The sequence below is a fragment of the Anolis sagrei genome, chromosome 2 (assembly GCF_037176765.1).
Source record: "Anolis sagrei isolate rAnoSag1 chromosome 2, rAnoSag1.mat, whole genome shotgun sequence".
In the NCBI taxonomy this organism is placed as follows: Eukaryota; Metazoa; Chordata; class Lepidosauria; order Squamata; family Dactyloidae; genus Anolis; species Anolis sagrei.
The window spans coordinates 260,652,997-260,680,341 of record NC_090022.1 but is presented as its reverse complement, the minus strand read 5'-3'; the positions used below and the strand labels follow the sequence as shown (position 1 = coordinate 260,680,341).

The 27,345-nt window shown below is 39.4% G+C and overlaps 1 protein-coding gene and 1 pseudogene across 1 annotated transcript; one reads left to right on the top strand and one right to left on the bottom strand.

The window, feature by feature from the left end:
• Nucleotides 1-7,453: 7,453 nt before the first annotated feature.
• Nucleotides 7,454-12,522, bottom strand: LOC132767115 (small ribosomal subunit protein uS12). Its single transcript, XM_060761728.2, has 4 exons — nucleotides 12,415-12,522; nucleotides 9,626-9,785; nucleotides 9,008-9,128; nucleotides 7,454-7,651 (listed from the first exon to the last, which is right to left on the bottom strand). Exons 1-4 carry the CDS (start codon nucleotides 12,416-12,418, stop codon nucleotides 7,505-7,507), a joined length of 432 nt encoding a protein of 143 aa, XP_060617711.1. The 5' UTR covers nucleotides 12,419-12,522; the 3' UTR covers nucleotides 7,454-7,504.
• A 3,808-nt stretch (nucleotides 12,523-16,330) lies between these two features.
• Nucleotides 16,331-19,446, top strand: LOC132765379 (small ribosomal subunit protein uS12-like; annotated as a pseudogene).
• The last annotated feature ends 7,899 nt before the right edge of the window (nucleotides 19,447-27,345 follow it).

Here is a 27,345-nt window from a genome sequence, read left to right as displayed (position 1 = left end):
TGAATAAAATCAACCTTTTATCCTCTTGTCATTTCAAGATATAACGCCACTTTCTGTTTTTGGAAGCCAATAGAGAGAGGGCCAAATGCAAGATTTAGTTTCAGATTGTGAATTTATGCACAAGGACTGAATCTCATTGAATGTATTGGATTAGATTATTTTATGAGGAGATCACACAAAGGATATGATAGTATTGTCAGGAGATCACACTGCATTTTCTTTATGAAGAGATTTGTTGTGATTTATCTAGGGCACTGAATTTTCTCCAAAATTTTGGCTTTCAATAGTTAACTTGCAGGTATTTTTCTTTTAAAGACAATCAGTGTGGTATAGCACTATGAGTGTGGCATTAAGACTCAGTGGGAATCAGGGTTTGAATACCCACTCAGCTATGGACCCCACTCCCACATGTGACCTTGGGCAAGTGACACTCAACCTAAGAAGAAGTCAATGGCACACTTCCTCTGAATACATCTTTCCAAGAAAACCTTATTGGTTGCTATAAGTCAGGGTCAATCTGAAGGCACAAAACAAAACAAAAATCACAATTCATATATGTAAATTAGATTGTCAACTGTAGAAGGGCTGCCGTAGCTGTAGCAGCACAGAACATGAGAAAATTTATGGAAATAAATTCTGTGAACTGTGAAATGATTTTACTCCTGCAGTTTTAATTACTCTAGCTTTGGGAAAGTTTACATTTGTGTCGTGCTTAGCAAAATATTTAATATAACATTTTTAACGTAGTTTTATGTTAACAAACATGACTATGATATGTGTGTTCAAGGAATTCATTTGTTGACTCAAAAATTCTTGTTTCCACTAAACTTTTTATATAGACCCCTTTCCCCAAGATGTCTAGCAATACACTGTTGGTTGTTTCCTTGTGTGCATTGAAATCCTTCACCAAAGCGCCTTTTCTAATTTGTTGCCTTCAGCAATTTTGGGGAAACTACACTTTCCTGTAAATGAATAAGTCTAGTTGTTTCTCATTATACATATCTCAATTGTTTTTCCCTTTTGTGTATGATTTTGGAAGAAATATCTTACATATCCATCAGCTTTCCCTTTTAAATGGTAGGAGCAGTTTGGTATGCCCAACAGTTAATGGAAGAGATTTGGCCCTTCTGTGCATCAAGTTTGATCAGTGCAAGCCTCTTGTGTCAATTCCAGGGGATTTTCCACTAAGACATACAAACACTTCAGTCAACAGCCCATATTTTCTGCAGAATATTTCTCAGCATTGTAAGACTGGCATCTAGTGGTAGGACACCCTGATATCTCTCCCTGTTATTGCAAGGCAATTTAGCAGCAGGTTCTGGCAGAACATTCTATGAGTATTTTATGAAACATATCCTTTGTAGAATCGTGACTGACCTTTCTCACAGTATGCAATATGTAAGTTAATGTGGTAGGTCACAATTGAGTATAGTTGAGAATCAGTAATTATAATAATAAAAATGACTGTGCAGTTGTATAGTGGTTGGAGTGTTGGACTTTGACCCTATTTGGCCATGGAAACCACTGGCTGACCTTGGGCAACTCAATCTCTCTCAGCCTGCAACAAAGGCAAACCCTCTCTGAATTTTTTTTGCCAAGAAAACTCCATAATGTGTTCGCTTTAGGGTTTCCATAAACTGGGAATTACTTAAAGGTGCACAATAATGTACCACTATATAAAGTCATTTAATTACAAGCCAGAAACAGACGAAACAGTGGAGAGTTAAGTCATTGTTGAAGGTGAGTCAACACATAGGTAAATCTCAATTATTGAATGCATCTACTCTAGTCAGCACTAACAATAAGTTCTATGTCCCATACATTTCCCAGGTGCTTGGATATATAACTGGCTTGGGAGGAATCTGCTGGCCTGGCATAAAATGGAGAATCACTTACAAAACAGAGGCCAAGTGGAGGGATTTACCCAGGCAGCTGGCCCAGCTAAACCTAAAATCAAGCCATGACTGGGATACATTATTTGTTGCCTCCAGGTAAGTATCTGAGGTGGGGGAATCCCCATTATCTCCCCAAAACTATGCCAATAGAGTTGAGAAGATAAACCAGTCCATACTCCAGGAAATAATGTCCGACTGCTCACCGGAGGGAAGAATATTAAAAGCAAAGATGAAGCACTTTGGCCACATACTGAGAAGACAGGAAAGCTTGGAAAAGACAATGATGCTGGGGAAAATGGAAGGAAAAAGGAAGAGGGGTAGACCAAGGGTAAGATGGATGGATGTTATCCTTGAAGTGACTGGCTTTACCTTGAAGGAGCGGGATGGTGGAGATGGCTGACAGGGAACTCTGGCGTGGGCTGGTCCATGAGGTCATGAAGAGTCAGAAGCAATTAAACAAATAAACAACAAGATGGTACTAGTGTAGGACATATCCCTAACTGCCCTTTACTTCTATAGGGTCAGAAACAAAATAGCTGTTTGTTGGGGGGGGGGGGGGGGGAAGTAAAACTCTGTATCACAAAGTGACTTATATTTGTGCAACCTTAAGATTTCATAAATAAACTCCCTGTTTCAAAAACTACTTAATTTGTATACTTCATTATGTTATATATATACATGTGCTAGATATTAAAACAGGAAAAAACAACTATATGGTATTTAATAATCTCAGGTGTTATTATGATACACAAGTTTTCGGCATGAGAAAAATCCATAAAGAAAATCCCTTACGTAAATATTGTTTTGTAAACCACAGCTTAATACCGGTACTAAAATCCAGACTCTCTTATTTGCTTTAGTCAGTCCTTTCTGCTGCATATTTACATGGTACTGAATCAACATCCGAGCTCTTGAGCAATTGATAGATCTACATATCAATATAGGAACACTTACTACAGATGCAAATGTTTCCTTCCAAAGCTCATTTCAAAAAACTAATGTACTGTTCTTCAGCTCCCTAGGGTCCATCATGAATTTCTTTTTTAACAATTAAGTAGAAAAAGCAAGAACATAATCAGAATATGGGAAGAAATAATAAAAATAGAATAATGCAATCCCTGTATTTTTCTGACTTGAAGAATTGTGAATTTAGCTATTCAGAAATAATAAACTAGAGGGCTAGGAAGAAAAGTTTGCACCTACTTACTCGGGGGCTTTATTGTCTGCAGCCAAGGGAGTCAATATTGGCATCTAGTTTTACCTTTGGATGCAGAAATTAAAGCCCCCACCAGCAAGCCTAATTGTTACAATTAGAAAGAGGACTACTATCACACATTTTTGTTGTAACTTTGATAGCTGGAAGGAGAAGAGCTGAAATGTTATCCATCTGGGCCTCAACCTCCAGGAAACAGTCCACCCTTTCTCTGGACATTGGTGCCCTATAAAGTACATTTGGGGGATTAGGCTGGAGATGCTACGTAGCTACATGACCAAGGCAGTTACGTCACTAAAGGGAAGATACAGAATTCTGTCCAAAATTTCCAGTGCAAGCCTTAGTAAATGTCACTTCATTTCATCAGCACCTGATGAAGTCGACTGGAGTACATAAAAGCTTATCCAGTCAGTCTACACAAGATATAAACAAGAGAGATTCTGCAAGTTTGTTCATAAGTTGAATTTGTATGTAAATCGGAACAGGTACATTTTTAAAGTGTAACTCCACACATACACATACACACATTTATATATATGGTTTATAAAGGCTTTGGATATCATAGGGAAGGGTGAACACCCCTGTGATGTTTTTTTGTCTGTGCCCGTTCAGAAGATTTCATCTCACTTTCTGTCCCTGTGACAAATGGGTTTTGAAAAATGTGGCTAGTTGTGGAAACAAGGACTGGTGATAAAGCTTCAGTGGAGACACCTTTTCCCCATGATAATGTCTTTCAGGAGTGAATTTCCTTTCCGGGGGGAAGATTTATCTCATTTCCTGTTGTCTCACCTCAGTTCTTAACTATGAGTCATTTGTAAATTGGACTGCCTGTACTAGAAAATTTCTTTTCTCATTCTAAAAGATGCTACAGGGTTCTTATATGCTTAACTGATTTAAGATGGTTGTCCTCACTTTGCCATTGCCTTTTATTTCAGCATCTTTGTAAGATGAAGAAAGCTCTAGTTTGAAAAGTTTGGTTGTGAAAAGCCCTCTTGCTAAAGACCAAATTGGCACCAGCATTAGCTCCATTTCGGGGTGAAATTCAAACATTGCTTCTTATTAAAGTTTTGGGATCTAATCCAATCTGTACATCTAAATGATTTTAACTGTATTATCAGTTTGATACCATTTAGGTGGTAATTTTTTTATTGCTTTACATTTTAAAGTGTCTTAATTGACTATATTATATGCAACCCTGAGATCCTGTATAGTGGGATATGTTTTGAAAAACATTTAAGTGGGAGTGAAGAAAATGCAGCCCTCTAGATGGTCCTAAACCGCCATTCCCAGCTTTCCTCAATATTGTTTATGCAGGTTAAGGCTATTGGGCAATCTGGAAGGCCACACTTTCTTCATTCATCTTCATTTGGGTCCTAGTTTCAATAGCTGATGCCCCTTTAACTGATGAAAACAGTAACAAATTACAGTAGTAATTCCTTCTTACTTCAGTATTCAAAATGGTAAGACTAGCTGCTTTGTGGACTAAAATATGTGCGTGCATACTTGGGAGTCTGAATGTATTAAATGATTTACAGTATACCCTTCGGTATAAATTAACTCTGGAGATTATAAGAGTGATAGACCTTTCATATGAGGTGAATTTTGGCTTCCCAGTCATTTAGATTCCTCAACAGAATTGTTTCCTTCTGTTTTATCATAATACCATCCATACATTTTAAAATATTAAATATTTGTTTTTCCCTTGCATTCTGAAGGGAAGGTTAATGACAAATTGAACAGGAAATACAGGGTTGAGTTCAAACTTGGCATTCTATGAATGGAAGGGCTCAAGATTAAATAGGGCCTCCTGGCTAGAGGAAGCAAGGGAGGCAATTTTTGCTGGTTCCCTCTTCAGCATGGAGTTCAGAGCATCATTTCCCATACCGTTCTGGATACTTTTCACTCTCCAGTGCAGCTGCTACAGCCCAAATTGGGAAAGATCATCCCCTTTATTTCAGTAGATATCCTGTCAATTGAATTATGCATATTCATGGCCTGTCTTCAATCCATTAATTAGCCTTCACCCAATTTGAAATTAGATACAATTTCCAAATAGGCAAGCAAAAGTCTGTTACCGAAATGCATGATATCCCTCTATTTGGATCTGCTGTCAGATACAAGTCATTCTGTGTTTAGTCCTAATTTTGTTTGCAAATGTATTGTCCAAGGCTTGTTTGCAAATGTTTATTACTGGACTGCCTAGCTAAAAAGTAAAATTGTTTATGTACCACTGTATAGTATAAGTGGTAAAAGATGACAATACAAGCAGTTAATCTTTGTTCCAAAACCATGTTAGAAAGGCAACACTGCAGCCCTATTCTAAATGTGTTGTTTTCTAGACAAAGACAACAGTCTTCTACTTCAAAATCAGATATGGCACATGCCATCCTGCTTAACCATAGAATGTAACCTCAATTTTCTGGGAGGGAATTTGAAAAGACCCTGGACCTGGAAAAGTCAAGTGTGACAGGCCACTTTTCAAGGCTAGCTCTTTAGCTCCAGACCCTTAGGGTCCTGTGATTCACTTTGCCTCCTTTCCCTCTCAAGATTTCTTCCAGCATCAGGTATTTGGCAATTTGGTGATTTCTGTATGGACCAGTGCATGTGTTGTTTTGTGGGTTCATTGTAGTAATTATGTGCAGATTCTACATAACAAGAACAGCTACAGTTGTTAAAAAAATCAGCAAATGGCATTTAGATCACATATTAACCCCCAAACTATTACATCTTTCACAGATCCGCAAGATCCCATTTATTTGCCACTGCCTGACTGTCCCACCTCTATGCCATCTTTCCTCATCTGCCTTCTGTAACCTTTATTTTCTGTAGCCCTTTCCCTTCACAGAATTTCTTGAGTTATGATTTGCTGCCATGAACCAGGCTTGCCCAGCTCTTCTTTCACAGTAACGCTTCTTTCAGCCTGGCAAAAGTGTACATACTGTATTACTTGGGGGGTGGGGGGGGGGGGAAGAGTTTTTCTTCTCTTCTCTAAGTCCACTTCATGCTTTTTAGAATCCTCGGCTGTGGAACGCCCTGCCTGCAGATATCAGATCAGCCCCCTCCCTGCTGGCGTTCCGGAGGAAAGTGAAGACCTGGCTGTTCGAACAAGCATTTGCTTAAACAGTGTAATTGAACATAGGAATGTGATAATGGATTATGAGACTGGATTCTGATTTTACTGTTGAGGCACTAATGATTGTTATTCTGATGTTAATGATTTATGTTACAATTGTTTTTAATTGCCCTATATTTGTCTCGTGATGTTTTGTATCGATGTTGTTCACCGCTTTGAGTCGCCTGAGGGCTGAGAAAAGCGGTATATAAATAAAGTAAATAAATACATAATAAATAATAAAATTGAAACAGACTCCTAAGCCATTAGACCAACCCCCTGCCATGGAGGAATACAGAGCTAATGCACTCAAAGATAGCCATCCAAGCATCACCAAAGAAGTCCACCACTTCCTGAAGCAACCAATTTTAACCAACTTGTCCGTAATGTTTAGGTGGACTCTTATTTGAACATTAGTTTGTGTTCTAGTCTCCAGGTCACCAGGAAGCAACCATGCTCCCATCTTCTCCATGATTTTCCTGCATATATCAATAGGTGTCATCTTACCTCTCAAGTCTTCTCCACATTAAACACATCTGGTTCATTCTTTCTAAAACTTTGTTTCTAAACCTTTGGCCATCCTGGTTACCCTCCACCGAATACATTCATTTCCTATCTTTGATCTGAAGGGCTCAGGACTGGACACAGTATTGCAGATCAGGCCTGACTAAAGCAAAATCAAATGACATTACCACTTCCCTTTATCTCGATAATACTTCTGTTGATGCTATTTTTCAGTTGTTTTACTTTGTTAAAACTGATTTCCAGTTTAATGGCTTTTCTTTTAAATTTTGTGTTTGTAACTGTTCGTGTTGAGTGTTGTAAGCTACTATTTATAACTGCTGCAAAGTGCCTTTAACCTAGAATAAACGTGGGGTATTTGACTTTTCTAGCTGCCATGTCACAATGTTGATTTATGTTTAGCTTGTGATCCACTAAAATCCTTAGATCCTTTTCTGATGGACCCATCCTACATTTGGGTATCTCATTTTTTTTCTGCCTAAACACACACCTCACATTTAGCTCTGTAAGAACAGATTAAGCTTTGGAAATCAGACAGATTTTCCAGTTTTCCACCAGTCCTAAGCTATCCTCATAACATTTGGGATTTTCCAGAAGATATCCTGCCAAATCCACTATTTTCATTATAACTATTACATCTTCATTACAGTAAATACTGCAGTTGTTATAATGACAAAGCCAAAAAGGCCTTACAATAAAAAAACATAAGCATTATTTCTTAAGAGAAAACTTTATTGATCATTTTGATAACAAAATGTGGTTTTATGACCTGGGCCTCTCCTTTTTGCCTTTGTACAAGGCTAGTAGGGAAACATTTGCGACTTTGACAACCTTGAAACGAACTCCAGGAATGTCACCAACAGCATGACCCTTTCGACCGAAGCCAGCAACCAGGACCTCGTCGTTCTCCTGAAATTAAAGCAAGACAAACAATTATTTTCCAGTAAGTAAAGAGTCCATTTGCAGTCTGAATTCTAAATTCGCTTGAATTTCACTTTCCTCAAGATCACAAAGTGTGTGCTAACTAGTGTATAACCAGTTTTTAAATGAACTTTGCAGTAGCACAGCTAAATAAGAAAAAACACATCAAATGATAAAGTCGCCTTGAGAAAAGTCAAAATTCTGGGAAGTCCTGTTCAAGCACCATTAAGCGTAAGTATGAGCTGTGTGCTCATCTGTGCAAAGGACAGTCACTCCACATATTGATAATATTGGTTCTCAAGAGTTTTGCAACATCAAGAGCCTAAGATAAAATTCCCTCATGGATGATGTATTCTCTCTTCCCTGAAACCAGCTTTCAAATACTGCTTCTGTTTTTCCTATATTCTTTCCAATGCATGTCATGGTTGTGTCTGGACTCTAGAATTTTTTTTTTATTATTGGGGTTGCAGTTTGGATAAATAGTACTGTTGAACCTCCTGTAATTACCCATTAATTTGCATGCTGTTTTCCTTTATTCATTACAGCAACAATTTTGGCCTTATCAAAAACAGACAGTGCAAACACAACATACAACATACATCTTGTCCTATATAGGAATTTATCAACTTAAAACTAATGTAGCTTAGCCATAGATATATGCATCAACTATCCTCGTCTCCCCTACACTGCACCCCAATCTAATCTATGTACTCTGATCTCCTTTATTCATTACAATAAAGTTGAAAAGCATTATAAATCAAGAAGATGTTTTACCAGCCCCCCCCCCCCCAAGCATTGTGTTGTGTGCCTTCATATCATTTCCAGGAGCCGCAGTGGCACAATGGGTTAAACCATTGTGCTGGCTGAAATGTTGACCAAAAGGTCAGTTCAAATCTGCGAGATGGAGGGAGTTCCCATCTGTCAGCTCCAGCTTCCCATTTGGGGACATGAGAGAAGCCTCCCACAATCTGGTAACACTTCTGGGCATCCTCTGGGCAACGTCTCTGCAGATGGCCAATTCCCTCACATCAGAAACGACTTGCAGTTTGTAAAGACCCTTATGACACCATAAAAAATGTCATTTCCAATTTAGGGTGACCTTGAGGCAAACCTAATGGGCCTTTCTTGGAAAAATCTGTTCAGAGGGAAGCTGAAACTATCTTTTCTTCTGATGTTGAGAGGATGACTTGTGCAAGATCATCCAGTGGGTTTCCATGACTGGGGAGGGGGGGGGGGATTCCAACCCTGGCCTTCTGAAGTCCAAGTCCACCATTCAAATCCCTACATGCTCCCTCTTTGGAATAATGGTCCTGTCAACTAAAAAAAAAAAAGAACATTTTGTACCTCAATGAAGTTCAAACAACCATCATTAGGAACAAAGGCTGTTATCTTCTTGCCGTTCTTGATGAGCTGGACTCGGACACACTTCCTGATGGCAGAATTTGGCTGCTTAGCTTCTACACCACTAAAATGAGACAAACAAATATACTGTTAGTATAGCAATCATTTTGACTTGGATGCCAAAACATATTCAGTATATAAGCTAACTAGGCATTTTGTAAATGTTTTTACATACATGCACACACACCCCAAATCAAGATAGAGTTGGATCTAATTTCTGCGAGAAGTAGAAGCATTTTCTTAACAGAGCTTTACTAAAATACTCCCACAGGTGTAAAGGGGAAGAGCTGCAATATTCACTGACTTTCCCCCTCCCAACTTCACTTTCTGCTTTTTTCCAGAGGTTGCCCCAATCTACAACACAAATGGTAGGAGTACTTTATTACTTAAAATACTTGTATCCAGCCTTACAGCCGAGGATCTCAAGATGGCATAGAACGAAAGCAATTTGAATAAACCAAAGAACAAAAAATAAAAATTAGATGCATTTTAAACTCTATTTTGCACTATCAGGTCTTTAGTAGAAAAGAAAAGATACCCCCCAAAGGTGATGAAGCTTACACTTTTTCCAGGACAATGCCTTTAGCATGGGAAGCTCCTCCAAAGGGGTTGGCCTTCAGAGCAGTACCCAAATGGGCCTTCTTGTATTGTTTGTCATGCCATTTCTGGTCACGACGGTGACTGCGCAGCTTCCTGGCTGTACGAAGCCCACGACACTTACCTAGAAATCAGCAATTTATCAGAGTATTAGGAAGCAAACAGAACAACACAGACCTTAAGTCATCCTCTTGTCTCAACCTTGGCTTATAATGCATAAAAATTCTCAATATCCTGTTTTCATTTTATCATAATTACACTATATATGCAAACTATTTTTTAACAGAGGATCTGTTTTTCTTTGCACCATTACATTTACAACACATAGGAGAGCCAATAAAATGAAAATAGAGCAGCTGATCCCAATATCTTTCAAATCAGAAGTTTCATTGGGCCTAAGAAAATATTTTAGTTCTGTTTTATGATCACACAACCTATTTATCTCACATTCCCCCTCATATAGGATTCAAAGCAACCTATGAGCAATTGAAAACCACTGAAAATTATTTGAATTAAAACTTAATAATCCTTAGTGTTTCTTCCAATGGATCATTTACTAACACAATCTCAGCATGAACAGAACAAGTAACAAATTAGTCTGGAACGTCAAACAGGCTTTATGAACAAGATGAAATTCATGGGGTGGCCATAAGTGAACAGGAGACTTGAAGGCACGTGAATAAACCCACATAAACTTTTTCAGATAGGGCCATCAACTAGTTAACAGCAAATCAACAGGCCAATGTATATACAACTAGCATATGTGCACCATGAAACATGAAGGAATATATTATTTGTGGGTTGTTGTAGGCTTTTCGGGCTGGATGGCCATGTTTTAGAAGCATTCCCTCCTGACGTTTTGCCTGCATCTATGGCAGGCATAATCAGAGAATATGAGGTCTCACAACCTCTGAGGATGCCTGCCATAGATGCAGGTGAAACATCAGGAGAGAAAGCTTCTAGAACATGGCCATGCAGCCCGAAAAATCTACAACAACCCAGTGATTCCGGCCATAAAAGCCTTTGACAATATATTATTTGTACTTCTAATTCTTGGTTTATATATGCATTTCTATGCTCCCCAAAACAGTTAAGATTGGTCCGTTTCTTAAGTGTGCTGCCAGTTTTATTATTATAATATTCACACAGAATGCATGAGTGCATGGATACATGTCAATCAAAATTTCTTTTGCCAAAGATGACAACCTATTTTTTTTCCACTGAAGGCAGCATAAGCAGATAGCTTTTGGCCTATTAATAATTATTATTAATACAATAAAACACATTAATTTTATGACATTCTTATGAGCTTTATTTAAACAATCTTATAAGGTTTTAAATACTTTTTATTGATGGTTTTTTCATTAGGGGAGGGGATACATCGAGAGTGTGTCAATCATCAACATATCTTATAGTTTTAAAAAAAGGGTGATGGGAGTAGGTAAGGTGAAGTAAGGTTTGGGATGGGTGTAAAAGAGAAAGAGAAAAAAAGGGCCCAAAATGAAAAGGGTGTGTGTGTGCTGGGATTGAGAAGTGAGGCGGGAGGGGGTGGGGAGAGTTAGTCAATTTGAATACTGATTTTGCCCCTTATAACGCTACCAGTGTTAGAAATAATCTTCTAGTCTTGTCCCATGCTTTTAAATCTGGTTGATGTTGAAGTACTTTTTGACTGGGGACCAATCCGTCTTGGCAATGCCTATCTTCAGTTTGGTTTTCATGTATTGTGATAGTGTGTCCATGTTCATTATGTCTAAGAGTTTGAGCATCCATTTTTCCATCATTGGCATCTCTTTATTCTTCCTTTTTCTTGCTAAGACAATTCTCGCCGCCGTTGCCATGTGGAAGAAAAGTTTATCTTTATTCTTTTCAAGTTCAAAGTCTAATATCCCCAATAGGTAATATTCGGCATCCATCTCTTTTCTCGTGTCCAGTATCTTGTTTATTATTTCATGAATCTCTTTCCAAAATTAAGGTTTTTAAGCCTTAAATTGACCCCGTTCCTATACAAGTTTCTCCCCCACAATCTGCTCCATCCCTATCTCATTCTGATTTTAGTATTTTTAGTACCTTAGTTTTTATCTTGCACATGCGGCCCGCTTATTGTTATGTTATTTTACTGTGTATGATTTTTCTTTATCATCTTTGTACTCATATGCTGTATGTATTTTACTGTGTTGTTATTGTGTTTTGGTTTTACTTTATTGAAATAACCTGTTGGGATAGTACAATCATGTAAGCCGCCCCGAGTCCCCATTGGAGAGATAGTGGCGGAGTATTAAATAAAGATTATTATTATCATTATTATTATTAGAATCATAGAATCAAAGAGTTGGAAGAGACCTCATGGGCCATCCAGTCCAACCCCCCGCCAAGAAGCAGGAATATTGCATTCAAATCACCCCTGACAGATGGCCATCCAGGCTCTGTTTAAACATATTTTTATGTTGACTTTTGCATTTAATTGGATTTTTAAAAAATGTATTGGATTCCTAATATTGGGAGGGAGGCAGGACATCCAAGAAGTCAACCAATCAGCAGCCTTCATTCGCCTCTCCTTCTGGGCTCCATAGGCCGCCAAGGCCTTCCTTTGAGGAAGCAGGCCGCGTGGCCCGTCTCTGAAGGAAAAAGCAGGAAAGACAGCGCGAAGAGAAGCAAGGAAAGGCAGAGACCATCCTTCTCTCACGCTACATGCTTCGGCCTCTCTCCCAGACCCATTTGAGCCCTTTTCCGCCGCCAGACTCGGAGCCACTCACCCATCGTGCCGCTCTCACGCCGAGGAAAGGAAGAAAGGAGGAAGGGACGGCCCACAACCCACCGCGGCAGGGAGCTGTCGCTTCGAGGACCCCACCCCTTTTGTCTAACTGGAACGCCTGATCCGAATTCTCATGACAGGAAACGGGCAGGCCGATGCATTGTGGGAACTGTAGTCCTTAAGCCTGGCCCGTTTCAGTTGCGGGTGAGCGGCCACTATATTGAATATACAAAGATTGTTAATCATCACGGAGATGTCTTGCCTTATTGTTTCAACGCCACAATTTTGACCCTCGGCGGGTCAGGCGCGAGTTAGTCGCCTTTCACGGGGTCCTCGCTTGTTTCCTTCACTGCCGGCCTGGGCAAACTTGGGCCCTCCAGGTGTTTTGGACTTCAACTCCCGCCATTTCTGACAGCCTCAGGACCTTTCCTGTTCCCCCTCAGCCGCCCCGCTCATGGTGGGAGTTGAAGTCCAAAACACCTGGAGGGCCCAAGTTTCTCCAGGCCTGATTGAATACAGTTTGATACCACTTCAACTATTACAGGGAAAACCAGCTGATCCCCAACCCATCTAAAACACAGACATGTGCCTTTCATCTCAAGAACAGACAAGCATCCCGAGCTCTGAAGATCACCTGGGAAGGAATCCCACTGGAGCATTGCAGCACACCCAAACACCTGGGAGTCACTCTGGGCCGTGCTCTTACCTACAAGAAGCATTGCCTGAAGCAAAAAGTGGGTGCTAGAAACAATATCATATGAAAGCTGACTGGCACGACCTGGGGATCACAACCAGATACAGTGAAGACATCTGCCCTTGCGCTGTGCTACTCTGCTGCTGAGTATGCATGCCCAGTGTGGAACACATCTCACCACACTAAAACAGTGGATGTGGCTCTGAATGAGACATGCCGCATTATCACGGGGTGTCTGCACCCTACACCACTGGAGAAATTACACTGCTTAGCTGGTATTGCACCACCTGATATCCACCGGGAAGTAGCAGCCAATAGTGAAAGGACCAAAGCAGAGACATCTCCAGCTCATCCCCTGTTTGGGTATCAGCCAGTACGTCAACGACTTAAATCTAGACATAGTTTTCTAAGATCTACAGAGACACTCGCTGAAACACCTCAGCAAGCGAGAGTCCAAAAGTGGCAGGCTCAAACCCAGAACCTCAATCCGTGGGTGATACCAGATGAGAGACTCCCCCCTGGGCACACAGAGGACTGGGCGACTTGGAAGGCGCTGAACAGACTGCGCTCTGGCACCACAAGATGCAGAGCCAACCTTCAGAAATGGGTTACAAAGTGGAATCCTCGACATGCGAGTGCGGAGAGGAGCAAATCACTGACCACCTGCTGCAATGCAACCTGAGCCCTGCCACATGCACAATGGAGGACCTTCTTGCAGCAACACCAGAAGCACTCCAAGTGGCCAGATACTCAAATCTTCCAGGTCTTTCGGACTTCCAGTTCTCATAACCTCTCATCATCTGAGGCTTCTGGGAGTTGGGGTCCAAAACCCGAAGAGCACTAGTGCTTGAGAATCACTGTTCTGTATGGTGTTTTACAAGCAAAATCAACATCTGCACTGAAATACAACGCCGTCTGAGCTCTGCAAGTGCAGCATACTTCTGAACGAAGCAACGAGTGTTTGAGGATCAGGGCATCTGTAGGGATACCAAGGTGATTGTTTATAAATGCCATTGTCCTCCCAACCCTGCTTTATGCCTGCAAAACATGGACTGTCTATAGGTGTCACACTCAACTCCTGGAACGATTCTATCAGCGTTGCATCTGAAAAATCCTGCAAATCTCATGGGAAGACAGGCTGACAAATGTCAAATCCTGCAATGAAAAATCCTGCAAATCTCTTGGGAAGACAGGCTGACAATTTTTTTCTAAAGAGCAGGCTGACAAATGTCAGCATATTCCATCACTCTACATAACTGCTTCCAAAACTCAAGTCTTCCAGGTCTTTCGGACTTCAAGTTTTCATAACCTTTCATCATCTGAGGGTTCTGGGAGTTGAGGTCCCAAAGCCCGGGAGCTGAGGTCCAAAAGCCCTGGAGCGCCAGTGCTTGAGAATCACTGTTCTGTATGGTGTTTTACAAGCAAAATCAACATCTGCACTGAAATACAGAGCCGCCTGAGCTCTGCAAGTGCAGCCTACTTCTGAACGAAGCAAAGAGTGTTTGAGGATCAGGGCATCTGTAGGGATACCAAGGTGATTGTTTATAAACGCTATTGTCCTCCCAACCCCACTTTATGCTTGCAAAACGTGGACTGTCTATAGGTGTCACTCAACTCCTGGAACGATTCTATCAACGTTGCATCTGAAAAATCCTGCCAATCTCTTGAGAAGACAGGCTGACAAATGCCAGCGTGTTCCATCACTCTACACGACTGCTTCCAAAACTCAAATCTTCCAGGTCTTTCGGACTTCCAGTTCTCATAACCTCTGAGGCTTCTGGAAGTTGAGGCCCCAAAGCCCTAGAGCACAAGTGCTTGAGAATCACTCTTCAGAAGCCAAAAAATCAGCATCAACACTGAAATACAGCACCGTCTGAGCTCTGCAAGTGCAGCATTCTTCCGAATGAAGCAGAGAGTGTTTGGGGATCGGGACATCTGTAGGTATGCCAAGGTGATTGTTTATAAAAGCTATTGTCTTCCCAACCCTGTTATATTGTTATGGCTGATAGGAAAGATAAAACCAACAGTGATCCTTTGTTTGGAGGCAGAAAAGTATGTTTATTTTCAGCTGAGACACTGGCATGGAGTCTTTTCCAAAAAGCAAACCAGAGTGAGAATAATGCAGGCAAATGCAGGCAAACAAACATGCTTCTACATACGTTAACATCATCACTACGTCACTTTAGTATCATAGAAATATCAAATTATATCTTCCAACATGCGAGAGGCATGTCTCAGTATTTTTTTTCCTAAAGAGCAGCTTACATCCATCAGGGGCCTACTTTTGAGCTGTCAGGAGGGAGGGAGATAAACTCCTTACTTTATGAAGTAAGAAGGTATGGCCTGTGCTATGCTGTACCAGTCTCTGTATAGACAACATGCCCCGCTTCTCCTCCCCCTTTCAACACAGATGTCCTTCAGCATTCTTTCTGGCCTGTCAGTTTGGCTTCCTAATACAAAGAGAACCTGATTTTTCTATATTTCAGTGCTTGTAATGTGTGTGTGTGTGTGTGTGTGTGTGTATGTGTGTATATATATTCCAATATCTCCACATCAATATGCCTGCGAAATGTGGACTGTCTACAAGCATCACACTCGACTCCTGGAACGATTCTATCAGCACTGCCTCTGAAAAATTCTGCAAATCTCTTGGGAAGACAAGCTGACAAATGCCAGCATGCTGGAAGAAGCAAAGACCACCAGTACTGAAGTGATGATCCTTTGCCATCAACTTCGCTGGACTGGCCATGTTGTCTGAATGCCTGATCACTGTCTCCTAAAGCAGTTACTCTGTTCCCAACTCAAGAATGGAAAACAGAAGGTTGTTGGACAGGAAAAGTGATTTAAAGATGAGCTTAAAGCCAACCATAAAAATTGTGGCACAGACACCAAGAACTGGAAAGCCCTGATTCTTCAGCATTCTAACTGGAGATCAGCTGTTACCAACAATGCTGTGGAATTCAAAGAGGCACAAATGGAGGGTGAAAGAGAGAAATGCATCAAGGGGAAGGCATATCAAGCCAACCCTGACTGGGACCACCTTCCATCCAGAAACCAATGTCCTCACTGTGGAAGAACAGGCAGGTCAAGAATAGGTCTCCACAGTCTCCTATAGACCCATCTCCAAGATCTTATGCTTGGAAGGCCATCCAACTTGGACATGAATGATCGCTGATGATGACGACACGCAAAAGAACAACAGAATAGTTTTCTGCCCTCGGACATGGCCCAAAGGTAAAAGGGGACGATAGTATGGGAGAGTTCATGATAGTAATATACTGAATGGCACAATGTTGAGTAGACTCTGGATTTGAAATCTGGTGTTGTACTCCAAACAAGAAATTAAGCCAATTATTGTTATAAAAATGTAAGGGTTGCAGTAATTGGTTAATAAATAGCCTATGGGAGTCACAAAGGCTCACCAGTAAAGAGCAAGCACTGTTTCCAAATGACTTGTTCCCTTTATCCTCTTCCATGTTAACTAATCAGTAGAACATGTCAAACATGGCTCAGAATGTGTTGCACATGTTCAACGTAACCTGAAGTCAGTAGGAACTTATAACGTTTTTCTATAACTAAGCAGATATTTTTTCTTTAACATACGGTACCTTTGTCACTCAGACTTTATGGCCACTTTCTAACAATAATGTCACAATAGCATTAGGGCCTAAACCCAGTTGCTGCCACCAACTAACTAAAGACCCTTCCACACAGCCATATAACCCAGAATATCACAGCAGATAATCACAATAATCTGCTTTGAACTGGATTACCTGAGTCCATACCACCACATAATCCAGTTCAATGTGGATTTTATACAGCTGTGTGGAAGGGGTCTGAGATTGTGTGAATGAAACAGCAACATTTACAGTTAATTTGATTTAGCTGGGACTGGCAATTGAACTAAAATCTTGTAATGATTCATTATTAGGGCTCTGAGTGGAAACTTGTCTTTTAAAAAAATATTTCCAAGCCTTTACTGCTTGATTCTCTTTCAGCTGACAATTTTTATTATTAATTTTACTGTGGGATTTTTAATTTTTAATATTCCTGGTAAATTGCCATCATAGCACATTCAAAAGTATTGTAGAAATATAAATAAAAGCTGAAGTATTGCCCAAGTTAGAAATGCTTTTATAAGGCTTTGGAACCAAGAGCAATGCTAGCCAAATTATATTATTTTTCAAATAGAAACTTGATGTCTCAAAGGCTCCCTCTTTTGGTTCTCTCCTTTCAAGCAAGTGCTCTGGGCTTTGTACATCCAGGAAGCTACGTATTCATTACTGGGACAGAAATCGCATGAAAAACAGCACAAGAAGGCCCACCTGGGAACTGCTCTTAAGGCCAACCCTTTTGGGGAAGCTTCTCATGCCAAAGGCATTGTCCTAGAAAAAGTGAAGCATCACTATTGTCTTTCCATAATGACCCAGAGAATAAGGAGGTGGGGGTGGGGGAGGCAGTGAATTAGTCCTTTGGTTTGGCACCAAACAGGATCACAAATGTCAGTATGGTATATACCAAGCAAGGGCAAACTTGGGTCCTCCAGATATTTTAGACTTCAACTCCCACAATTCCTAATGGCTAGAATGTTAGGAATTGTGGGAGCTGAAGTCCAAAACACCTGGAGGACCCAAGTTTGTCCATACCTCATATATAGTGAGGTACATCTTTCAGCTTAATGACACTGGCTAGTTCAAGATAGTGTCTATTGAGTACTTTTCGGCAAAGTCAATGTTTTAAAAAGTTTAGATTGTTGATAACGAGTTTAGATCAATGGTTCCCAACCTGTGATCCATGGACCACCAGTGGTCTACAAGAACTAAAATATTTTTAACAGCCTCACGGTTACTACACTGTTGCAACGAGAGTGACTGGTCTTGTAAAACCATCTTATAATGCCAAGGCTTATTAAATATGGTTTTCTGTGGACGAGTAGATGGTAGCTACTGGATGGCATATATTCTGTATCAGAAACAAGAGGTGATGTGGTCTAGCTAGTGCAATTTTCTGAAACCGCACCTCAAATAACCAAGCCAAATTTAAATTTGACTAAAAACTGATTCATAACCGTTTTGGTACTAATGTTGGAGAGTGGTCCCTGGTCAAAAAATGGTTGGGAACAACTGGTTTAGATGCACCTATGTTTCTGTAGCGATGGTGGCCTTTGAGCCCAAGGGACCCTATCAACCTGATGGAGGGGGTTATAGAAATCTAGCTTATAGGCAAATGTAACAAATCTATTTTGTATTCTTGATTTTTCAGCAGAGTAGAACCTAAACAGCTGAATTCTGTCATCAGGAAGTGTGTCCGAGTCCAGCTTATCAGGAATGGCAAGAAGATAACAGCCTTTGATAACAACAACTTTATTTTTGTATCCCACCACCATCTCCACGAAGGGACTCAGAGTGGCTTACGCATGGCACAAGGTGCCTCAAAACAGAACATAAAATGAAAACAATTTAAAAATACATTTAATTAAACATGGATATAAAATAACTAACACACAATTAAAAACTGCTCATCAACCAATGGAGGCAAACTACTATAAACATAGCCAGGCAGTAAACGATTAAGCTGGGAATGGGACAAGTGCAAAGCTGTAGCCATGGGAAGAGGGCATGAGATAAAGTACAAAGCTGTATAACAATTGCATAGGTAACTAGGGACTAGGTGTTCTCCAAAGCTTGTTTAAACAGCCAGGTCTTCATGTCCCTACGGAAGGAGAACAGTGTGGGGTTGCTTGCCTAATCTCCCTGGGGAGGGAGTTCCAGAGTCAGGGGCCACCATCGAAAAGGCCCTCTCCTTCATTCCCACCAACCACACTTGTGATGGTGGTGGGACTGCGAGAAGGGCCTCCCCGGAAGATCTTAGAACCCATGCCGGTTCATGGGAGGGGGGGGGGTGCGGTCACAAAGATAGGCAGGACCCGAACCATGATGGTTGTTTGAACTTCATTGAGGTGAATGGATGCATTTGGGAAATAAATAATAGTTCTCTTGGTTGATAACTGTCAGGGATATTGGATTAATACACTGTTTAATTTGTGGTTACAACGGTTTGTAAATATGAACAAACGTTTCTTTCTTTTCAATTATAGGAGAATGATGAAGTCCTGGTTGCTGGCTCCAGTAGGAAGTGTCATGCTGTGGGTGACATTTCAGTTCACTTCAATGTTGTTAAAGTAGCCAGTGTTTCTCTGTTAGCATTGTCCAAGGACAAAAAAGAGAAACCCCGGTCATAATTCCTACAGTACAATTCTAATAAACATTTTAATTTATAGAAGACATTTATAGAAGATATTGGCTGTAAGTTTAACTTTCACTACAAATACTTTTGAGACCAGGGGAATATGTGACTTTTAACATGCCTCTGCTGAATTTTAAAATTTGATTTTCTTAATGTTTGCTAGTTATAAAGGTTTGTACTTTGTACATGCTCTTATTCTTAAGAGAAACAGTATACAAGACCAGCTGCTGTCTTAAATTGCTATGTTTTGACATATTGTGGTTGATCTGTTTAAAGCAGAAAGCCTTTGCACACTTCATGAAGAAACAGAGACTGGGCTCCGTTTTGAGTCATGCACAAACAACTTCTCTAAAATATTTAAACACTGTATTTCATAAAAGGCTGTATAGTTCGACTTATGTTTATTTCCATTGTCTCTTTTCCTTATTCTGACCCTCTTTCCTGTATCCACTGTAACTCCCAAATTTGCTCTCTGTATAGAGGGCCTCATACTCTTACCTGGCAAAATTTGGGTGACTCTCTATGGCCCTTTCTACATTGCTATACAATCCAGGCTATCAAATCCGATAATCCACATGATCTGTATTGCTGAATTATATGAATCTAAACTGTCATATAATCCTGATTATCAAAGCAGATAATCTGGATTTTATATGGCAGTGTAGAAGGGACCTATGAGTAGTAGTGTCCATGCAGCTAGTATTGTGGCGGGCATCTTTGGGACCTGAGAAACATTCTCCACTGCTATCTTTTATTTGCTGCATGATTCACCTTCTTGGAAAATAGGAGTTAATCAGAACGTCTCTTCTTTTTTTTCTTTAATTATATTTGCTGTGCTAAAACAAGGTTTGTGTGTGTGCGCACATAGGGGATGTTTTTTTATAGTAGAATTGAGTGATTTGGAAGCTTTTCAAAGCACAATTCTCTTTATGACATTTCTGGGAGTGGGGCCATTGGGGCCACAAATATGGTCCTTTAGACCAGGGGTTCTTTAACCTTCCTCACTTGTGACCCCTTTCTGCCCAAGAAATGTTTACATGACTGATACACAGGCATATAAAATAGGGGTAAACATCAAATATTTACTGATAATAAATCAGCGCATGCAAAGATTGCTGAACACACTGATTTTCCTTTTTTATGGAGTACATCTAAAGCATTTTTGTATGGTCCACTATGAACACTGCATGTTGTTGCTGATAGATTTGTGTAAATTAGTGGTGTTTTATTTACTATTGTCATTTTTGTTACCCCAATCTTGGGTTAAGAGGACAACATTTCGGATCAGGATCCACAGTTTAAGAAGCAGTGCTTTAGATCACTTGCTTAATACCCTTGTACAAGCATATCAGCCTGGTTGGATTCAATCTTCACATGAGAGAAATATATTGGCCTAATCTGAATACAAATGGGCTTACTTAGAAAATCTAATCAACATTAATGGCAGCTTCAAAAATTCCTTAGTGATAATATGGCTAGAGACACAGAACATGCCAAGAAGAGGCCAATTGTGGAAAAGAGAATGGCAGCTAAAAGGTTGCTGCTTTAGGATAGGAAACTTTTTAAACTGCATATTTGCAAACTGCTTCAAATGGAAGATTTTTGACAATTACTATTGGATAATCTGGGGAAGGGGTTATATTTCTACCCTTTGGTTTTCTCAGTTGTACAAAAAGTATTCCAATAAGCCACTTGCTGTTATTTACAGACAAACATACCATTTACAACCAGGGAGCCCTTTGTTATTACTGAGCACCTTACAGTTAATGTCTTTCCTGCAACCTTGTTGGATGAAATTATACAACTCTCAGCCAGACAGTATTTCAAAACTGTTTAAAATTGATCAGTCAACAAAATTTGTATTTGGCTGAGAGGACTTGAAAACATGGAGTCTACCTCACAGGCTGCTTAAAATACTTCTAAAAGGAGGGGAAGAGCTATAGAAAGTGTAATGAAATATGTGCTGGAAAAGCTCCAGGATTCATTTCTTGGCATTGCCAGATACAGCTGGGAAAGACACTTCCTTCCATTGCTAGAAAGCTAGTCTCAGGCAATGTAGACTCTTTGTCCACAGAATCTGACTTTTGGAGGTGCCTTAGTCAGGACTCCCCTCATAAATTCTAAATTCTTAATGGTTTCCAGTTAGGGATTGGAGGATGAGATATTCTGTGTACAATATATGAGAAAATCCCCACTCCTCATAATGGTGGATGAGAATTTACTGGCCAGAAATGAATGATAAAGGGAAATGCACACTAGTCAATTGATAGGATCTTTATCCTTCAAGTCCTGTTACTCTCATGCTAGAATGACCTCATGGGACTCTTCTGCAGTATATCCAAAAGCAGGTCTGGTGCCTTCTGTGCATGAATATGAAAAGGCATATTCAGCTACGATTCTTTATGCCAGAATTTTCTTAAGGTGTTCCACATGAAAGGATCTAAGCATAGATACATGTTTTATCTATAGTCAGAACTCTTCTCACTCATTCATGTTAGGCAGGGGATCTATATAAGTGCTATTTCATATGAACACAAATAGTTGCAGGATGTATGTAATCACTGAGACATTTTTCTAATCATTTCACTTTACATGAGGTTTGCTGACGTGTGCAACATGTTCTGACTTCTTGTCACATGGATAAAAAAAAGAGAACAAGGAGTCCTGTTGCTATGCAGGCATAAGGATGGAGCCCAAATAGTGTATTTTCTGTAGAGGGAGAGAAAGCAGGGTTTTTTTTTTTCATTCATGTTACACTGTTACAAGCTCTTTACCATGAAGAGTCAGAAGGAACAGATTAGACTTCTTACATGCCATTTCCCCTTTCATTGTTTTTTTTTTCTTTCTCACAGATCAACTTTGCAAAATCTCAGACTACCATCAATGTGTGATTCTATGATAAGTATTCTTGCCTGATGCCATGTAATATATTCCCAGGGAGTTAAGTAACAGTAAATTGGCAAGAGAGACAGACTGGGACATTTAGAACCGTGGGTATCCTCAATACAGGCAGGCAGTCCCCAAATTACGAACAAGATAGGTTCCATACGTTTGGATTGCATACGGAAGGGTTAACATCTCTGTGGTGCTTGTTTTGCTGTCTGTGTCCCTGTTCAGAAAATTTCACCTCACTTTCTGTCCCTGTGATAATTGGGTTTTGAAAAAAATTGTTTGTTGTGGAAAAAATGATTGGTGATAAAGCTTAAGGGGAGACACCTGCTCTCCCTGGTAATTCATTCTGTAGTCAATTTCCCTTCCAAGGGGTAGATTTCTCTCACTTCCTTTTGTCTCACCTCTGTTCTTAACTATGAGTTGCTTATAAGTCAGATGTTTGTAACTCGAGGACTGCCTGTATTTGATTTTTTGGGGGGTGAGGATATCTATCATGGTTATGTGGAACCTCTTGACTGAGACATAAGGCTGCTGAATTTTGGTTGTTGGAGGTTATATCTGAGACAAACAACATGACTAGAAGTAGTATGAAGAGATCCATCCTCAAGTATGGTTGCTTAAGACCTTTCCTCCAGACAGAAGAGACCTCAGAGTAGAAATAGCATCATAGTTCTTGTGAAATGAGACTCCTAAAGATAAATTTATTGGCGAGCCTTAATTCAGCCTTCTAAGGCCCCTTCTACACAGCTGTATAAAATCCAGATAATCTGCTTTGAACTGGATTATATGGCAGTGTATACTCAGTTAATTCAGTTCAAAACAGATAATGTGGTTTATCTGCCTTGATATTCTGGATTACATGGCAGTGTAGAAGGGCCCTTAGTTCTCCTGAGACAAGTAACAAGTCCATAATCTGTCATTATTACAGTGTAACCACTATCATAATAAAGATTACAGACTCCCCAGTGCCTGACTGGTTGGTAAGACTGGGTGCCTTGAGACTAAGGCCCCTTCCACACAGCTGAATAAAATCCCACATGATCTGCTTTGAACTGGAATATATGGCAGTGTGGACTCAGATAAACAAGTTCAAAGCAGATATTGTGGGATTTGTTCCAGGTCTACACTGTCATATAAGCCTAATGCTTCTGGAACATGGCCATATAGCTCGGAAAACTCACAGCAACCCAGTAATTCTGGTTATGAAAGCTTTCGACAACACACTGTGGGATTTTTCCCCCTTTATATTCTAGGTTATATGGCTGTGTGGAAGGGCCCTAAGGCTATGCCCCTGAAACATTGGGTTTGTGTCCCTGACTTAAATTAACCTGTCTTTGGTGAAATGGCAACCAATGACAATAATGTATGGGCACTTGAGAGATCCAAGATATTACCCCCATTATATGAATCCCACTGGGTGTCCTTGGGTCAATTATTCTCTCATCTTTATCGGAGGAATGTGTGTGTGCATTAAGAAAAGACAGGATCTAAATGAAGTAAATAATAAATATGTGATTAGTCCTGTAGTGAAGAACTGGAAATAGCTATATTGATAAAAGTATTCAAGTTCAAAGTGGCAGGAGAAAAATGCAAGCTAAATATATCTACTGAATTCATGGATTCATTTTGATGAGACAGAGGTATTGTATCTCATTTTTCTCCATTCAGTACTTGCAGGTGAAGAAATGCAATGGCAGCAATTCCCAAACTGCTTATTATAGCATAGTTCACATGTCTTTATTGTGATTTCAAGGAGACTATTGAAAAATGGCTAGAGTGATAATTACATTCAGAAGGAGAGCTTTTTTTATGGCCATTCTGGATCACCAATTGGCAAGGTTAAAAACAAATACATTTTCTAAATATAATATACAGTACTTGATTGCAGAGCCCAGAGAAGATTCAGTGCATATTTTTGGCCCACTTAGTGCTGACACTTTAAATCTTGGTTGCCTAATTTTTTTATTGCTAATTTTTCTTTTTCTTCGAGCGCTTCTCTTTTGGCAAAGGTAAAGACTTATGGGATAATTTTTAAAAGACACTAAATATATTTAAAATGCTGATATTCACATTTACACTTCTTTTCATTTTTGATCATGGGGGTATCTATATACAGAATAGAGTTTTTATTTAGAAATACTTTAGAAATTACAAATCCTAGAAAATCTTATGGAAGGGCATAAATGCACCCAAAACTCTGTGTGATTCATCTGTGAAACCTCTGAACTCGGAACGTATTGCAAAGACTATTCTTTTGAGCATGTGCAGATAGGAAAACAAATAATTGGGGATACAAAAGAAAGAAGTAATCTAACAGTGTTATGTTTACCAACCTTTGTATTCTAGATCAATTTGGTGTGGATTGTTTTCCCGGTAAATCACATGAATTAATGTTTTTCCTGTGAACTTACAATATTTTCAAAAGTGACTATTACAGAGCAGTTTTAGACTCTTCTATGTCCCCCAACCATTGTACCATAATGGAAAAAAAAATAAACTAACTATGCTAAGTAGTAACTCATCTCAATTAACCTGTGAATTATTACACAGAATGTAAATAGCAATTCTACAGCCTAAAATAAAATAGCAAATGAATGAATGAATAACACTATTTAACATGATTTTTATTCCTGGGTTATAAATGTCATTTCCTAATTGGTTTTATCATAAAAACATGGAAAAACAATTTGCTATAGTTTTTCAGTTAATATCTCATTGAGTCTCAACCAATTCAACATAGTTTGTGGCAGCCACAAAAATGAAGTTTCTGGAGTATAACAATTACTTTCAAAATAAGTATCACACAATTAAACAGGAACAAAACTTTCAAACCAGCAACAGAAAATGTTTCAAATTTTGTTACATAGTGTTGTCATTCACTTTGTACAATATCCTCTTCCCATGGTCTCTGAGGGCTTCTGGACAGTGAACATCAACTGTAGAAAATATTCATCTTTTTTTAATTAACAGATCTGCTGACATAAGAAAAGAATGGAAGAATCAGTAGGAAAACCAGAGATAGCGTACTACTATAAGAGGGTGCTTTGTCCTGATGACACCTTTATTCTTTTTCTCCCTCCCCTCTGCGATCTCTAACATTTCTAATATTTATCTATTTGCATGTTGCTTTTCTCCCAAAGTGGGACCCTCTGGGTTGTTCCCTGAGGGTCAATTAAAAGACATAAAATGTAAAGCAATTAAAATAACTGCATGAAACTGTACAAAATCATTTAAAAGACATTTTAAAAGTTTTAAAAAGATAATACGATCCCCCCCTTTGTTTGGTTGCACAGGGATTAAACGGTAAGGCCTGTAGTTGGCTTTCCTGTCATATGAAGAGTTTTCATGATGATGCATACAGGCTGGGGAAGGATTTGGAGATTATCATACACTCTGTATCACTCAAGGAAAAAAATAATTAAAGATGGTAAATCCTAAAGCTTAATGACTGCAGATGCTAAACCCCCCTGCTTAATCTTATATCTAGGTTGCATTTGACTGGCCTCCTTAATCGGTCAATTTTTCCCCATGATCACATCAGTAGGTATATAACATTAGCTAGTAAGCAGTAAAGGCAGGCAGCGTATATATTCAGGACTGTGTACTTGTTCCTGAATGCACGATATTCTTTTATCAAAATTCACCAGTCAACATTTTCTAGTCTTTAAGATGCTAAAGACTATGTTGTTTTACCCCAATAGACTAATAATCATTTTCCCTTTGGAATATAAAATAATAATATGCCTCACATTTAACAATGATTATATATAGCATAGTTGTGTGTAGAGGCCTTGATATCTTCTGAGAAAACTCTTATCTCTGTCTCATCATCCTTATAGCTTTTTTTGGTGGAGAAAAGGGAGAGGACCTTCTTGATGGTGGCTCCCAGACTCTGGATCTCTCTCCCTAGGTTACATCTAAACTGTAGAATGAATGTAGTTTGACACAATTTTAACTGCCATGAATTAATATTATGGAATCCTGGGATTTGCAGTTTGGTGTGGTACTAGCTCCTCTTTGCCAGAGAAGGTTAAAAACCTTGTAAAACTACAACTCCCATGATTCAATATCATTGAGTCATGGCAGTTAAAGTGTATGAAACTTCAGTCATTATACAGCTTAGATACACCCTTAAAGAGGCTAGACTAGTGCCCTGATTGATTACTATTTTTCCACAAGCAGATAAACCCTTTTCATTCCAGCAGTGGTTTTGGTTTAGGTTTTAATTTTTCAGGGTAAAACAGATCTTGTATAATGTACTGGACTACAGTTGTTGTTTTAAATAGTTGGATTTTTATGATGGTGTAATTATTTTTAAACTTTTGTGTGCTATTAAATGTTAAACATCTTTTAACTGTTGCAAAGCGCCTTGAGTCTCAAACTGGGGGAGAAGTGGGATATATACTAAACAACAACAACTGCAGCTATAACAGTGTAAAGTCACACTGTAGTATATTCGAGGCAGCATAGATATGTGAATTTCTGGTCAGTTCTTTTTCAGTTGAGAACAATCGCAAACACGATTGGTGGGGATGAGGAACAGGGCCTCCTCATCAGTGGCCCCCCGCTTGTGGAACGCTCTCCCCAGAGACATCAGAATGGCCACCTCCCTCCTGCCCTTTAGAAGGAAAATCACGACCTGGCTTTGGGACCAAGTGTTCGATTAGTGAGCAGCAACTGAAAGAAGATTTTAACACATGGCAATTATTTGACGCAGACTGGATTTTAGGTTCCAATTTCAATAGGCATGTGTTAATCAATTGTGTTAAGTACTGTTTTAATATTTTTAATATTTAATGCATTGTTGATTGTTTTATTATGATGACACCATATGGTGCTTTTGTGAGACCACCCTTAGTCCCCCCTTGGGGGTGAGAAGGGCGGGGTATAAATATAGGAAATCTATATATTTATTTATTTAAAACTTTTGTATCCTGATCTTCTCTACCTCTGAAGAGGGACTCAGACAGGCTAACAGCAACAATTTAATGCTAATAATAATGAATAAATAAATAAATAAATAAATAAACAATGTTGTATTACATTCATCACAGTTGTATTATAATATGTAAAACATGGAGAAGAAGGTAGAGACAATAT